The sequence below is a fragment of the Excalfactoria chinensis genome, chromosome Z (assembly GCF_039878825.1).
Source record: "Excalfactoria chinensis isolate bCotChi1 chromosome Z, bCotChi1.hap2, whole genome shotgun sequence".
NCBI classification, from domain to species: domain Eukaryota; kingdom Metazoa; phylum Chordata; class Aves; order Galliformes; family Phasianidae; genus Excalfactoria; species Excalfactoria chinensis.
Window position 1 is genome coordinate 48,734,975 of NC_092857.1, and position 18,028 is coordinate 48,753,002.

An 18,028-nucleotide genomic window follows, 5' to 3' on the forward strand; every position below is an offset into this window, starting at 1 on the left:
GGAGTAGATAGAGGCAGGCCAGGGGAGAGCACACAAGTAGAAGGTGAGCTCCAGAGGTAAGTGGATTAGTACACATTACACACCACATGCAGTGAGATCCACCAAGGCAGGAGCAAGTCTAACAATCCAATAACAGGAAACAGTGATAGGAGATAGCAGATCTGGGAATGGCAGATCATCTGATGGAGACTGGTCCACATAATTCAAATTCAAATAAACTGATGGAAGGAATGCTACAACCGTAGGAGTGGCAACTTCTTGGTACTTGAAGTGTTTAGAACACAAACATACTCTTTAAGGTTATTATTCTCCATAATAATACAAATGATATTTCACCTCAGACTTCAGGATTCTCCTTGTAGAGAATCTCCTTCTTCCATCTGCTGCATTCTAATGGTATGTTTCTATGATGTTGCTAGCAAGATATAGCCACTCAAGAGAAAGTGAATAGTACTGCAGAAAAGAATATTCACTAATATTATGCATTTATTACTCAGGTGATCTTTTTGCAAACCAGTAACAGAAGGGATACAGCTGAATTAGCTCATGTTCACCAAATCACAAAGTGCAAAAGAGCTCACTGAGTTTCTAGATTCATGGGTTACCCAGAGATAGGTGATGATCATCCTAATGCCTCCTGTAGAAGGTGAATACTTTTAACAGAAGTGGAAATGCATCTATACTGTAAATGTCTTTCCTTGAATAGACATCTGCTTAGAAAACATCCTTGATTCTCAAAACCATCATTTTTAGGACAGTTCCAAAAATTCCATTTAAGAAAAAATAAAACAGTAGAGCATTTAAATTGGATAATTTCTGGAAGTCTTCTTAATACTTTTGCCTAAATAGTACCTTCTAGGTGAAGGACTGGCAAATAATAAAGAGCAAAACACCAGTAGGTTGGTTCACATGAAAGGGATGTTACTTTCTCAATAACATCAGAGAAAAAAAATAGAAATAGCTGGGTAATCTGATCTTCAGGGAATATACAACACGAGTATCACGGATGTATCTTTTTTTTTTTTTTTTTTTTTTTTTTTTTTGGTATAATTTGTTTATTTAACTGTTCATTTTAATTATTGAGGCTTGAATATAGCAATGTGTGAACAACATGTTACACACAGAACAAACAGGCAAGCACTATTGTAAATACTTGTCTTACATACCCAACTAATTTTAATGTCATGAGCCATCCCATTGAAGTTGATGAGATTATTCACACCCCTAGAATTAAGCATGCTCCTATCTGTCATAGACTTGAGTCACAGAACCATATACATGCACTTCCCATACAGAGCCACACAGCTTGATCGTGAAGGATAACACAACTTTGCCCTAGGCAGATAAGGGGCTTTGTAAAAGCAAGCATTACTCTTATCATTATAGGCAGTGTTTTAGAGAAACAAAAATAAATAAATAAATAAACAAACCAACCAAAAAAACCCAAGCAAAATAAAATCCCCCAGATCCATATCCAAGGTATGAATTCATATATAGCTGCATGTGCAGGTGTTTACATACGTAAAAACAATACTCAGCCTATGTAATTTCAATGGACTGATTTCTTACTTAAACACTAACTCTAACAGCTGCATGCCTGTTTCATGCACTAACATTAAATAAGGAGTGGTTCTTTGAAAGTCTGTTGGCACCACAAAACAAAAGAAGCGTGACCATTGACTTTAAGACTTTTGGCTCAGTTACTAACATGAGTAGTTTGTCAGCATGCTGGGTGTTTGGCTTGGATGGACACGTGACTTTAGGATACTGGTGAAAATTTTATTCTGGTACACACTAGATTTTATTAAGCTACATCAACCAGGAAAGCAACACTTTTCCTCCCTTGCATTAGAGAAGGAGATAGGAAATATACCACATGTAATATTAGCACTGCTAGAAACAAGCAAAAGCAGAGCAATTATACCATGCAAAGCATGCAGAGAGTAGAAGAAAAGAAGTACTCAAGCACCAGAAGGATACACGCATTTGTTAAAAGAGATTCTCTAAGCATACTAACCTGCTGGTTCTAATGAATTTTCTACTTTGTCGTTAACATCGAAAACACGATCATGAACACCTATAGTTTTCATACAGCTGTCTATAACAAAAATAGAGATAACAGCCAAATATGTTAGTGAGACACCCTTAAACTCTGCACTTTCTGTTTTTTTCTATCTTTTTTTCTCTTTACTGTATATAATTAAGCATATTTATGTTTTATAGTCTATGGCACTTATCCAAATGCCAGTCCTCCATTGGTACAACAGTTTAAGAAACAACAAGTTAGCAATTGCCATGAAATTAAAAAATAGCTTTATGAAAAACGATAAGGAAATACCGTGAAAACAATAACACAAATGCTGCTGTACAGAACAGATACACAAGATTTAACAGTAAAAATAAAAATAATAATAATAATAAAAAAATACTGCTGTTAACCAGACCACACAGTAGAGCATGCGCCACAAAGCCACCCTCGAAAGCTTATTCTAAGGAACTTACTTGCTGGTCGCACAAAGACCTTAAGCTTTAGACAGGATCTCCTTCCATTATCTGGGATCGCAGAAGCTGTAAATGAAGAAAAACGAGAGAAGTGGAAGAGTAAGAGAAAATGCATATGATTCTTTGTCCTACAGTCAAACATCCCTTATCATCCCTGCATTCGAAGAGCTGGCTACATTTCAGCCTCTGCATGTAAGTATTTCAAGTGTGTAAAGTAGCCAGATAAGACAAAGGCAGTGAGAGAACTGCAGATTTTATTCTAATCCCTTTTTCGATTATTTTTCATGAAAGAAGTGAAGTAAATGATATTCACAATGTTTCATTATCTCCTTTCACCTTTTCACACCTTTTTCTCAGGAGACAGTTTAATACGGTTTCTGCTGTAATGCATGTGTCTACTTTGAAAAATTACACTTGAGAATAATTAAGATCACTTACAAGAAAGCTAGTCCTGAAATGGTAGGGCATAGACTTCAGCAACTCAAAAAGGAATGAAGGAAAACTGACAAAATGATGCTGAAGTTGACAATGTTAAAAATATAAATACGGACCCACTTCCACTAAAGTAAAAACACACACCATTAAATACATCTATTAAGTTCCACCACAAAAACAGACTCTGTATTCTTCCAATATGTGCACCTTTGTTGAGAAAATCCCTATTCTGTTCCAGTTAAAATATGGTTCCCTGTGTTAACAAACATTCTCAAATCAGTTCATTCTTTATTTCTCTCCTCCCACATCTCTGCCATTCAAAGCATCTCTTTGGAAGAATACTTAGTGTAAGAGGAGGGAAAAAAAAAAGGGGGGGAGGGGGGAGGAGGGGTAAAAAATATGCATACCACTACACAAAAGCTCACACATACAGTATTACCATTATCACCTACTATTTCCCAGGAACAACTGCTGCTGTGAAAACTTCCTTTTGGGAAGTTTGCCTTAAAATACCTAATCACAGGCAAACATAGTAAGCTACTTGACTTGGGCATGCAATTTTCTGCTTGTGAAAGAACATCATCGGATACGTTATTTCAGCCCTGTAAAGTCTTCAAAAGCTATTCCTGAAAACACTTCCTGAAGCAGCTGAAGTTATTTTTATTTCATTGTCATTGTGTAGTCTATTCCATCAAATAAGACACGGGGGCACAAGTTGCTTTTTTTGTAGAAAACTGAAATTATTGGAAGCTGTCTGGATTTATGGAAGATGATTGGACCAATAAGATGTTTGTTTTGTTTATTGCTGTTTCTTTTCTTTCTTTCTTTTCTTTTTTCTTTTCTTTTTTTTTTTTTTTTTTAATTACATTTCACTGAAAAATAGCTGAAATCATTCACATAAAGACATATGAACACACACTCTTTGTCTACATGTCAAATTCAAGCTTGAAGAGATTCTCAAATAACTTTAAATGAATTCCCTTAGACTTTGATGATATGTTTCCAAGGCAGGCATCAGCTCTTTCCTACCAAGAAGAACTAGCAAATTCAGTAGGAACACAAATAAAAGGAGCACAGTAAGAGTCAAATAGAGCTAATGCTTTTGTTCTGCACCTGTTGGGAAGTGCTTGAAAAATTGTTTCCTTCTTTTAATCAAAAGACAAAAGTGTGTAGAAATGATGCTCCCCCCTTCAAAATGACAAGCAGTTAAGAAGTGTTAACAGCTGGCTTTGCTGTAGGCTCTTACTAAATCAAAGTCAGAAAAACTCCCTCTACTGACATTTACGGTAACTGGTGTGTTATTTAGGGCACAATATTTGAACTCTGTGGTTACATTCAGGAAATTGTGTCCTTTCCATGGCCCTCACTGAGTATATGCAACTGGCTAAATGCTTTGCTCAGACTAAACAGGCACTTGTTGATTTCTCAAAAGATAAGTATTCTTTTATTACCATATTACTAACATAAAGGTGGAAACAACACTTCTGATATTGGCCAAAACAGAAAATATGCAGTAATTTTAGCATAAACAGCTCTTCTTGCTAAGAATTTCAGAAGTGCATCAGGATCCACATTTATTCAAAAGCACATTTTAAGTTTGATGTTTACATGCTGCTACTTACATCATCCACAGAATAAACATGTTTGGGCTCATTGGTGTTTATCGGAACACATTGTTAGCACTAGCACTGACAAGCTACAATAGCTAGGACCAAATAATAGTCCACCTAAAAAAAGGAAAATGAATGCTATATGTAAAGTTTACACGTGTTTGCAATATCTGTACGTACTTAAGAGTGAACGGGAGCTGGTGATTAGCCATGTTCTATGGGAGAAAAATTCTAAATCTGTCCTCTGCTTACACTTCCTTCTTCTACCATTCCTTACATAGCTTTGCATAGAATGTGCTGTATCATGAACTGCAGTCCTGTGGCAATCCTATCAGCTGCATTTAATTCATCATCCTTAAAACTGATGCACTTTTAATGTTAAGTATGATAATGTGCTTTTTTCTTCTCTGAGGAAATTATGTACTCTAAGTGATTTATGAAAAATGGTAAGTAATAAAACTAGAAAGACTCCTCTTCAGCCACAGTGTTTTACTCCTTCAGAGGGAATAATAATAATTAAGAAAAAAGACATTTTGTTCTGCTCTCACATCTGCCTCAGTGACCAAGTACAAGATGATGAAGAGTGCAACCTCTTCAGCCTTCCTGTGAAATTTAAGACCTTTTTGCCAAGCTGGGTGACTGCAATACCTTTTTTATTTCTTCTGTTCTCTTTTTCATCTTAAAACAAAAACACCGGCAATCTGTACTATTTCCCGTAAGTCCAGATGTATCACTCACAAAGCAGAGTCAGGTTTGCTAATGTCATCAATCCTGCCCTCTCATACACTGCAGTTTGTCAGTATTGTTTTGTTCTCTTCCCTGTTTTGTTTATTCTGCAATATTTTCACCAATGTCCTCTGAAAAACCTGACTCTTAGATTATGGCATCCAATTTATAATGCCAACAGCTAGGGCATTTTTTTCTTCCTCTTTCAGCAACAAGCTGAATATCTTTTATTTTTCCCTGAATTTTAGGCACATTACACTTGCACTCTACTAAGGAAAGCCAAGAGTGCTCATTAAATGTGCTTTTTTGTAGGTAATGCCTTGAAGCTTAAACCCAAGTTGAAGTATAAAGTCCTATTTTTCTACATAAAAGTAGCTTTATTGACAAACTTTTGCTAAAGAGCACAAATCTCCCAATCAGGGTGACCCACTGGCTAACATTTTGATTAACAGCTACAGAGAAAACACCAAATGACCAAAACAACACATAGGAAGGGATAAGCTACACGTATTAGCATATCACTGAAAAAACCACAAATGTGGTTGGTTTTTTTTGTTTGTTTTCTTTTTTTTTTTTTTTTTTTTTTGGAAGAAAAAGAAAGTAATGATGTAGCTCAGATCTCGCAAAAGCTGATGCTTTAGAGAAAAATTCAGGGATCAGTTCAAACTGAAAAATTCAAGTCTTTACTTCTAGACCTAAGGTCAGGCCTATTAGTATTAGCAGAATGTTCAGCGGTTTTAAGGTGTTTCAGTTTCCAAGAATGATGGGTTTCCAATGCAATGGAGTCTGGTAAATTCCCTACAACTCTTGCATGCTTTCAAGAGTGAAATATTTCTGGATGCTGTAAAGGAGAAAGAAACAGCCCTTTGCCTGCTGGGGTCTGTTAAAGTTCCTTTTCAGCTAAACTTCTTGCTGCTGTTGTTATATTCCATTGAAATTAGCTATGCTACAAGAAAATGTCCTTTCTTCACCTATACAAAAAGAAATGTCATTCTCGTCTCTGCACAAAACCAAGTTAGCCTCTAGCCCTTTTAAAGGTGATATTAGCTATAAAATAGAGGCCAGCTTTGAGAATAGGAAACCTCTGATGCTAATGGAAACTGTCCCAAGTAACATTTTCTCCTTCAAAAATCGAAATTCCTGGGGGTAGGGGAGAGGCAAATGAAATTTTGCTGCACAACAAAAAGAATCCTTTCAGTAAAGACCCCTTATAAGGAGCAGAAGAGGTTATATCCTCTTTTTATTGATGAATGATACAAGAATCGAAAAGGTCTGGCTAGTTTAGTTTGTGTCATTAAGAATGACAAAGAAAAACAGAAGAACTCTGCACTGTTGCTAGTTCCTATGATTTCATTCTAATTCCTACGATCTTTCACTCCCTCTACCCTAATGGCAACTTCATGAGAATCTCCTGTGTCTGCCTCATCACATCTTACACTTCATGATTACATACAGTCTTGGATAGAAGAAGTGCACTGTAAAAATCTCTCAGAAATCAAAATACATGTGAAAACTCCTCAGTAATTATAAAAATTTAATGATTTAGAAGAAATTCAAGTCATGATCTCTATATTCTTGCAATGAAAGTTCTATATTCATCAGTTAAAATAGAAAAAAATACACAGACTGAACTACACCACACAGGAGTAGAGCCAAGCTAAAACCGAAAATGGCAGTAAATGATAAATTAGAATAGAAAATTTCTTTTCTCTGAACTGGCTACCACTTTTATACCCTGTAAGGAAAGGGAGTGAAGAAAATGATTCCTGCCTCATCTAGAGCCAAACCATAAATATTTCAGTATTTGTTAGCTATATTTAAATGTGGAAAAAAAAATAATAAAAAAATCTGTCTCCCTTCATCCCACTCACTTCCAAGCAGTTTTCTGCTACAAATCGCATGGTACAACACTAATATATTAGATATAAATAAAAAATAAAGTCCTCCTCAGGCCAATAAGGCTTAACAGTTATTCAATAACTACTGGAGACCCACAGACAGAAAACAAAAAGCAATATATGTAGAAAAGTGTTGGTTATTTTTTTCCTGGCAAGAGATTTTCAGTTAAATTGTTTTGTCAAGCTGTAAAATATCTTTAAAGGAATCACCAAGATGTGACCTAATCAGGTTACAAAGCAGGATAATTAAAAAAAAAAAAAAAAAAAAAAAAAAAAAAAAAAAAAAAAAAAGCACAAAAAAGAAAGGGTATGGAAATTTTAAAAGTAATGTGGTTATCAGTACCTACTAGTCATGTGACAAAAGCCACACATAACAGGTTTCTTTCCTGAGACAGCTGGTAATTTGGCTGGCGCCAATTTAAGGCTCACTTTCTACCTGAAGAGCAAGTTACTTAGATGCCACATGTAAAAAATGTCTCAACCATCCTATTCACTGATATTCACATTTAATCAGCAGTTTTCTCTGCTTGTCTCCTCACTCATTCTTAGTTTTCTAATTATAACATCGCACCTTTTACCGAAATGCAAGTGCTGATATAAAAAATTAATTCATGAGTGCAATTCAAATCCTCATTTAACATTACAAATATATTTAATATTCAAGCCACAACCCGCTGTGGGCCTTATTAGACAGCAAAACTGGAACCATTCAGTGTACAAATAATGCTTCATTTATCTAAGTCACTCAGATGGCACCTTCATTTTAGTACAGGGGTTATGCTGGCAAAGGAGTATAATTTCTCTCACTATTTTGTTCTTCACGTTTCAATTACCAGTTCACTTGGAATGTTCTTTGAAGGATTATAAACAGTGCCTGTGAAAAACTGTGGAGATAAGGCTGTTCACTTCTCTCTATATTTTTGAAAGCTGTGATTTCTGTCAGTTTCTCCTTAAGTGAATGTTTTATTTATTCTACTCTCTCCTAAGATGGCCAATAAACTGGGTTGGTCCACTTGTAGAGAAGACCTGAGAGATCTCACTGAAATCTCTCCTCAGTTCCTTGCAGATGGACTCCTAGCAGCATCATCTGTGTACTGTACAAATTCCTATCAGTGGTATGTGCTTCCAAACCACAAGCACCAAACAGAAATATTGGTGAAGTTGACAGAGAATTAATTTTGAGCTTTTCCCCAGTGCACTAAAAGGGATACCATATGCATGCAGCTAGACCAGACACTTAACATTGACTGCCCAATGAAAAGGACTGCACTTGCAGCTTTTGTCATCACCACTAAGAGAGAACCTGCAGCAACCCCAAAGACAGGATGCTGTCTGCTGTAAAGCAGAAACTCATGTTTATGCAGCCTTTCCGCTCTCTTTGTCTAGTATGCTACAGACAATCTCCTCAGGAGAAAACATTTACAGCTGTGATATGCCTCCAGCCCTTTAAGGCACAATACCACCCCCATTATTCAAATCCAATATCCACGTAACCTTATGTAACCTGCAAATCATAATTCCACCAACTAGCAGTGTTTTAGCATTCAGTATCCTGTGTCAGCTACAGAGCTTTAGAAAGTTTTATTTTTAAGAACAGTCATCTGCTCCTTTCTTTGTAAAGAAATGAGTATGTGTGAGAGCATTAAAAATGCAGTTTTCTATTATGTTTGCCACAGGCAATATTTCTCAATTTGTGCAAGTGAAAAGAAAAAGTAGCCTATTAGTTGTTAGAAGAGCTGAGCCTTTCCCCTGTAGGTTTTCATGTGATTTACCATACAACACAAATGTATGTAAATTAGCCAGGTAAATGCAGAATTAGTTATTAATATTCTTCTCACTGTGTAGATTGAAAAAAAAAGTTACAAATTTGCATAAACGGTACAACTGAAAAAGTCAGCTAGAATTTAATGAATCAATAAAACACTCCTTCGTGCGCATATATAAAGTCAGACCCATATGTAGGGACAGCAAAGGGGACTTCAAATTTATTAATTAAAAGAGAAGCTATCTGGAAGGATTTACAGATTATCTTCTCCCTGTGAGTGTTAAAACTGAAAATCAAACACAGATAATAACAGTGCTATAGAAATCCCAGACTCACCAGTCCATGAGTTTAACTAAAGAAAGGGGTCTCTGCCTATCTGTTCCTCATTCCAGCATACTTGCAAAGCTTTGTACTGATAGCATAAACATGACTTAAGTCTGGGAAGATTAAAAACATTGAGCATCCATGACTTGCTCATTCAGCAGACGTAACAACTGAACACACTTCATGAGTAAATTATGACTGAATTTATTTGAATATTTGCTACTGCCACATGTCTTGTCTACCATCTCTCTGTATTTAGCCATCACAAAATGAAATAGCAGAAAAAAAAAATTACATAGTATGTTAAAAACTCAGAAATCTCAAGCTGTCGGAGACAGAATCTCACCCAGAAATAAACTTTATCTAGACATCTGTTAATAATTAGAAAATACAAAATAAAATAAAATAAAATAAAATAATAAAACAAAAAAACCAACACAAACTACTATAGAAAATAAATGCATAAGCAAATACAAGGCCATGGCTGGTACTTATTGCTTACGGCTTAACAGATGCAAAAATACTACAATACTAGTGATTGCAAATGAAGTTTTGAAATCAAATGTATTACAAGGGTACATAAATGAACATTTTGTTTCACACCTTTCTTCTTGCTCAACTGCATCTACACAAAATGAAGCTAAAAGCAACCATGCCATGTTTCTGTACTCATACCTGTGTATGGATACATGCACACACATGCAGGGAGGGATGCTCTGAATTTGATAAAAAAATATAATTTCCAAAGGGTACAGCAATGGAGAAAGACCCAGGAAAAGCTACATGCACAACTAACATGAAATACTGCTTTTATTTTCTAATGTCTTATGATTAATTCACTCTACATTTGCACTAGTATAGAAATACCAGATTATTATGGCTTATAACATAAGTGACTATATATTTTAAATGCCCTAAAAGTAGCCTAGCAAATGGAAATGACTCGTCAGATAAATGCTATTTTAGTGAGTTCTTAGAAGAAAGTAATACATAGTTTCTGTGTTAGCGTTTAATGCTGAATCAACTGTCCCACTGCAACCGCTTAGCCAAGAAGAACATAATTTTTTCTTGTAGTTTATAATCCACTGCATCTTATATATCTGGTTGAAGGTAGCAAAGACCGAAAGTAAATTTCACATAAAAGCCACCAAAACAAAACAAAACAAGACAAAAACTAAAACAAAACAAACAAGAAAAGTAGACAACAAATCCAGCATGAAAAGTGGTGTAAACCATGTAATTTCCAGTTTAATTAATTATTAACATTCTGTTATAAATTAAACTACCTGGCCAGTATTTTTTCTTTCAGGGGACTTAGCACGGCCTAGCCCTCTATGCATTTCTCTAAAAGGGCCCGTAGCTGCTCCAGATTTAATGACAAGATTTATTTTTCACTGGTCTGGCTGATGTACTTGAGTCAGAACTTCAGTGAGGCCCAGGTCCAGCCCTTCACACCCCTGGGTACCAGAGGTGAGCAGAAGCTGAGGGTTCAGCCAAGGCAGTTAGCACCAGTTTGCATCCAGTCCAGATGCTTATTACAGTCATGCTATTATCTGTCCTACCAAGCTTCACTGTCCAGTTGAGTTCAGGAAAACACGAAATGATCACAATGTGGCGCACTCTATATACTTCACAACAGGAGAATAACAAAGCACACATTTCAGCTGGGGGAAAAAAAAAAAAAAAGAAAGAAAAAACCCCACAAACCTGTCTGAGGCTCCCCTCTGAACAAAACCCTGGACCAAAACAAGAACCTATCTCAGTAATGCTCTGCAGAGGATTTTTTTTTTTCTTTCATAAAAGTAGAAACAGTTACATTTGTTTATGAAGTGGGGCAAAGTGGTTATTTAACTGCAGTCTGGGTTTCCTAGTGAATCTGTCTTGTGGCTGCCATGTTTCTCCTCATTAAAGAACAAACAAAGCTCAGTTGGAAATAAATGAAAGGCATATCCTACTTTGAATGGACTTTTAGTTGCACAAAGCTCCTGTGAATTATAAGGAAGGAGAGCTGAAGAAAAGATCGTACCTGTTGACGCATTTTCTTTCTTTCCTATTAGAAAGTTTCATAAATGCAAACTCCTTTACATACAATAAAATAAGGGCTACGATTTCCACACTAGCACAATATAGATAGCTGATGTCATACTTTTCTATTGCAATAAACTGACACAATTATTAACCAGAAAGAAAAAAAAAAAATCATTGGATCTCATTATTGTTTTCAATGGCATTAACAAAAACAAACACAGTTATTGTACAACATTAAGACTGTATTAGAGTAAATTGCTAATAAAACAAGTTAATACTATTGAATAGAGCACTTAAGAGAACAAGATATCCTCCTCATACTTTTCCTAGGCACTTCTGTGCTTTGATTTTCCCTTGGTATCACTAGAAATAAAATGTTTTTCTTCAAGCAGGCTATCCATTTTGCTAATTTCCATCTCTAAGAACTAGACATAAGTAAATCCTTTGAAGAGACATTATAGCCTTGTTAGTAATTACCTCCTCTTTTTGATCTTTAAAGCAACATGTTCACCCACATGGAATTTGTGGGTATTGTATCATGTTACTAAACCTCATATACTTTAATGGACTTCATATTACCCATGTCTAGCTTTACCACTGCTGACACTATAATTAAAGCTGAGATGAGCATTCCATTCTATTTCATTTTCATGGGCTTGCCAGCACCTTTAAAATATTTAGAAACATTTCCAGCTTCCCCGTGCTATGCTTGTTAATTCTGTCAGTTTAAAAAAATAAAGAAGTAATTATGAATGCTGTATTGTGCTAGGAGTGTGACAAGTGCAAGGACTTGAAGTTACTTCTGCTGAGTCACCCAATCAAAGCAACAAAATTCTTTGTTTATGTCTTTCTCATGGATAGGGAAGTGGGGACAGACATAAAGACAGGAAGACACCTACAAGAAGCTGCCTTAGGCTCAAGGGAAATTTGGAAAAAAAGCACAGACCGTGGGCTGTATTTTGTTATTATTTAAAATGAAGAGGAACAGTGAGAATAATGCAGGTTTGAACGTGTTCGAGTACACATGCATGTCTGAAACTATGCAGAAGCACTGCTTACAGAGAATACCATTGCTCAACATCTTTCTGAAGGCTCTTTCCTGTTGGCAAAGGTCTAACAACAGCTTGGCAGAGCTTTCACAAAAAAATGCCTTTATATGCACAGTTGGCTTTTACAGAGATAAATCCAAATTTGAGCAGGATTAAAAACAGATATTAAGTAGAAAAGGTTAAATTTGTTAAGCACATGATAGTCCACTGTAACTCAAGCCTGTTTCTGGCAAATAAATATTCTCAGGGCAGAGATCTTCAGTTTCAGTACACCGACCATACAGGGTTCAAGGTTGTGACAGTACTAAAAAAAATGCAAAAAAAAAAAAAGATGCAAGCACTACATTAGTAATAGGTCATCTTTATAAGGTGAACTGGCCTTTTGTTCAAATCATACAGAGGGACTATTGAACTCCACTACGTGAGAAAGAAAATTGTCTGCTAGCCCTCAAAAAGATTTCTTTAGCCTTTGGACTCGCCAGCTACACCTCAAAACACTCTGGAACACATTAAGCTGAATTCTCCTTTTTAACTGACAGTTGTATAGTATATCGGGCTGTAGCAGTTTTTCAGCTTCCAGTCCACTGCTTTGTTCTTTCACTTATTTGGTTGGCATTCATTGCCACAGGTCACACACATGCTCCAAAATATGCATTTAAAAAACCCACCTACAAGAGTGTTGCTGCTGCCCCATCAAAGACAGCTTCTTCCTCAGCAGGAATAAGAGCGTCTTACCTATACTGGAAAAGGACTGCAGAGTGTCACTGTGGGAAAGTTTGAAATGCCCATGTGACTGCTAACTTTTCATTTTTCTCTGCCACAAATCATTTCCTTCTGAGCTATTTTTTTTCTTAAATTAATGTATACCACAGGATGTTTAGCCCTTTTTCCAGTGATCATTCCCAGCTGAACTCAAAATTAGATATGTATGTGTTCATTCTTCCATAAATGGGATTCAAAACCCGATGTGGTTTGGAAACCAGCTCCTAAAAGCAGCGAGTACCTCACCAGACTGCTGAGCAGTACAGGTATCTCACAAGCTTTTATTTTCTAGACTGTTGCAACATTAGCTCCCTCAACAGAAGCATTTTTTGACTGCTCTTCCAGAAAAGTCCTCTACTTTGTACCTGCTGACCAGCAAAGAACTTGCATAACTCAAGTTGTGAGCAGCTTCATATGGTGCCTCCTACATGCATCTATGATTATAGATACATATAGAAAACACGGGATAACATAAAACCATTTAGTTGACACCTTCTTCCTGACACTTGTTTCACTTTAAAGAGGTGGACAAAACCTCCATCAAATTCACTACTCTTAATCACACAGCATCCACCACTGCTCCATTTAAGTGCCTAAAATGGTACCTCTACACCCCTATCAGTAAATATCTCAAGCCTGGTCACAATAGAGCAATCCTGTTAGCAAAGAGCATAACCTTTCCATTTGCTGTTACCAGGGGGATCTGCTTATATTTGTATCTCAGTCTCTTGATAACCCATGCTTGAAATATCTGCGTTAGATGCAGTTCTGGCACCTGCATAAAGCTGCATGCTTCTGCATGCCAGGTTCGTCTTTCCTTCACATTCAAAAGTGGGGTCAGTGTACTGTGTTTCTCCACAGAAGCTTGGATACAATCCCATTTATCTTGGCTAGGAAGAGAGACACTGGAAATGCAGGTATTTATTCCTTAAGTTACTGCAGTGAAACAGCGTTCAAAAAAACTCCCAGCCAAATATAACAGAAAACAACAGTCTGAGACCAAACATCTTGCTTTTGGATTGAGGGCAATCAACAAATCTGCAAATACACGTGTGTTTGACACACATGCCTACTGCTTGCCTGTGCCTCGGGCACCGCATGCCTGGGAGCATGGGGGCAACAGGGTGGATTTCGAGCCAGGACAAAAGCAAACCTGTGTCCATCCCGTATTCTCTTTCTGGGGCTGTACAGAGCCAGAAGCAAACAAAGATCCTTCCCATTCTGTGTTATTTTCAAGATCTCTGTGAACTTGCAGTTCACCTTCTAGGGGTCACTGGATAATCTGTTTTTTAGCCAAGTAAGAGTGCTAGTGGTACACTCCCACATTTTTCTGTTCTCCCTTTGTGAAATATCCTGCAGAGACAAGAACATTTTTTTTCCTTAGATCAAGCTGGATGTTTTTTTGAAAGCCTACGAGGTGTGTAATCAAAGCTGGCACTGGAGCATCCTAATTACGAAACTCAGCAAGGAACTTTCGCACACATTTTGTGGACTTCAGATTTCCCATTCACAGAACCTTCTTGCTGAGAAAGACAAAATCATGAAAAAAGTTCAGGAAACAGAAACCAGACTGGCTGTAAATAATTTTTTACTTCTGCCTTTTAAAACCAAAATAATAATAATAAATAAAAAAAAGAAAAAAACCTGACCCTGTATTGGTAACATGCCACTCCATTTTTGTTTGAGAAAACATCCTGAACTCCTCAGGAGGAGGACTGACACAGGGGGCAGGATGCAGAGATGACGGTCTATGTTTTTGTTTTGCTTTTTTCAGAAAAACATGAATCTTGAAACAGAGCTGTGGAAAAATATCAGTCTTGAAGCACTATCAGTACTGGCTGCTTTCTGCTGAGCTGAAGTGACCATTTTCAGATCCTTTCAATCTGTGGTGAAAAGATCATTACCATGCTACTCCCAGGAAGTCAGTCCTCCTGCAAGTGAGCTTCTTTGTTATGAATATGGAACAGATGGAACCAAATCTATCTGCTCTGTAGGAACAAAAACACTTACAACCTAGCTCTCTCTATTAAAGACTCTACTTAGCTCCTTTATACCACTGGCTTTCTGTGCACTGCTGTGAGGTTCTGACTTTATAGAAAAAGGCACTTCATAAAAGCAATAGTTCTTACTCTTAAACCAAAAGCGGCCTAAGAACTGCGGAAGATGAATGCTGAGTTTAACCCACATGGCTCCTTGGAGATATGCAAATATTCAATCACTTAAAAAAAAATAAAATAGCTAGAGAAAGGTTTTTTTTCCTTTTTTTGAGGAGAAGAAATAGCCATATGTTATGGAGACTGTGCATCAATGGCAGTGAAGCACACAGATGATGAATATGCTACTCATCTTAATGAAGGTTGAAGCTAACTTTGTTATCGCAAGAAGGAACATGGATTTGTTTTCTAATTGTGTCAGCGTGGATCAAAATCACACTCCTACAAAAAAAAAGATCTGTATCAGTCTTTCAAAAATTGACTTTTGGTAGGAGACCAAAAAAAAAAAAAAAAGAAATGAAATCCTTACCATGAATACAAAGAAGATGTAATGCATCAATTTATTCAGAAATACTGCATTGTAGGCCTATTTCCTAGGATTTCAACAGAAGCTGCATCAATATTACACCAATTAACTCTGCAAATTGAAAATATGCATAAACTGTTGTTGAAACCGATAGATGTATGAACAGACTCCACTCCTTTGCAGCAGAGAGAAGCAGGAACATCTAGAGTATCCGTCACATCTCTTACTATCAGAATAATAGTGGATGTTTATTCCTAGCCATGCATGCACACATGTACACAGACATTGTTTATATCAACTTTTCACAAAAACCCATGCAGCAGAAGTCAGCAGCCTCCTTTACTTACTATTTAATATGTTAATACATTTACCGTCTGGCTGCCTTTTCTGCAGTAATTGAAAAAAGGATTTCTGTGGCAGGATGCTTTGATTCTGACTAAATCAAGTCTTCAGGCAAATCTTCCCCTGCCAGCAAAGGCACAGCTTGCCTGAAGTCGTAACCTTTGTTGGCGGAAGGGAACTGGCCTTGAAACAGATCATGAAGCAGATGTTTTATGCCAAATCAGAGTCTAGGGATACCCAGGCTACTGCAAATAAAACTCTTCTACTGTCTGTTCAATCATTTCAATTCCCTGCCGTATGAAATATGAACTTGCCAACAAATGGCCAGTGTGCTATGCAGCACAGCAGGGAGAACAAGAGCCACAGCTGTACCAAGGGCTGGAAAGCCCCTTCATTAGGTCTGTCTTTCAGCCCAAACCGAAGCAGAGACACATGGGAGACACTTCCAGTGAAACGTGATGGTGTTTGTAAAGACAAGTCTCCACCAGCTTGAATTAAAATAATTATGTGCATTTTCTTGGGAAGAAAGGGGGTTTGTATGGTTGTATCCACAGGCCACATTTGTTAGCAGCTCACAATTGAGATGTTACTTCTTCACCATTTTCACACTGCATACGTGACTGCTCAAAAAACTCCAATCTGTGAGTTCAGAGAAAAATAAGAAAAATTACAAAGGCAAAAATGAATGCCATCAGCTTAATGTATGGATATGCTACATAACATATGACAAAACTCTGATGAGAAAGACCACCACTGAGGTGTGGAACAGCTCTGTACCAAGGGAGTGCAGCCCATAGGTTATATGGGCCCTTCACCTCTGAGAAGCACAGCGTCACCCACTAAAAAGCCAAGACAACCCAGTACTCCAGCAGTCCCCACCAAGACTGCTTCTGCTCAAGCATTACCTGTCTAGAGAGATACCCTTGTTCTTCAGAGATAGCTTTTTAAAACAATAGTTAAATGTAAAAGAAACCTGGCACTTTCAAGTCAGTTTCCATCGACATCAACACTACAGTCACTCTTTAATGTGCTTCTAAGCTAACAGTTTGCTCTTTGCTTTAAAAGAAAGGAATAGCTAACGGTACCAGACAATCTTAGCTCATGATTATGGTTGAGGAGAAATGAGGTTTATGTTGATAAGAATATTCCATTTGCACATAAAAAACAAACAAACAAACAAAAAAACCTATCAATATACAATTCAAAAAAGCCTTCTGACAGGATTTCAAGGTGTTACAATCCACGACAGAAAACACATATTCCAGAGTACGCAGTGCTTCATGTGCAAGGCATTTCAGAAATCTGGCCAACTATTTGGATACCTAAGTGACAGCTAAGTACTTCTAAAATTATGACTCTAATTGGGAATGCTAAGCACTTCTGACATATGGCTGGTAATACACAACCTGTTTATTTTACCTCCTTTTGGACTGGGATCAAGGCAGAACAGGATTGAAGAAATATGTGCAATTTTCATACAGCAAATTACATATATTGTTTCTACTCTGTTTTTAGACTTTTTTTTTTTTTTCTTCTTCTTCTTCTTTTTTTCTTTAATAATTATTTCAAAAATGTGTATGTTCAGGTGTAGTTCAGGTCAGTCCCTTAAAGCCTATATAAAGAATTCAGTTCAAACACAGATGCACTGAAATCAATGTCATTTTCACTGAAGCTTATGTCAAAAAAGATCACAATGATCAAGTAATCTGTGTACACAGCTGGCATGTTTTGTTTTTTTTTTTTGAAAATCCAGGTAACGTAAGTCAAATGAATCCATTTCAGCATTTAATGTACACACACAGTCTCTACTTAACATTTCTAACCTGAAACAAAAAGAGCAAAGGAATATATATACAAAATATAGATAGCAAAGGAAAAGAAGTTACTTTTACTATTCTTATTTTTTCAATCCTCACAGTAAATTATTATTTCAGTGTCTTTTTTTCTTCAGCCTAACATTCAGTTGCAGAAGCTTGGCCAATTTCAGGGGACATTCTGTTGCTGTTTTATTTGTTTTTGGTTTATAATGCTGACTTCCTCACTGCTTTTAATTTTAAGTCATATTTA

General features: G+C 36.7%; 1 protein-coding gene across 1 annotated transcript in view; it reads right to left on the reverse strand.

Annotated features, from left to right (window-relative positions):
- EFNA5 (ephrin A5) overlaps positions 1-18,028 on the reverse strand; it is a 206,458-nt gene that overhangs the window by 7,116 nt on the left and 181,314 nt on the right. The window contains exons 3-4 of the mRNA XM_072360538.1: positions 2,503-2,568; positions 2,018-2,098 (exon numbers count right to left, since the gene is read on the reverse strand). Of these exons, the coding sequence (XP_072216639.1) occupies positions 2,018-2,098; positions 2,503-2,568 (147 nt within the window). The remainder of the gene's footprint in view (positions 1-2,017; positions 2,099-2,502; positions 2,569-18,028) is intronic.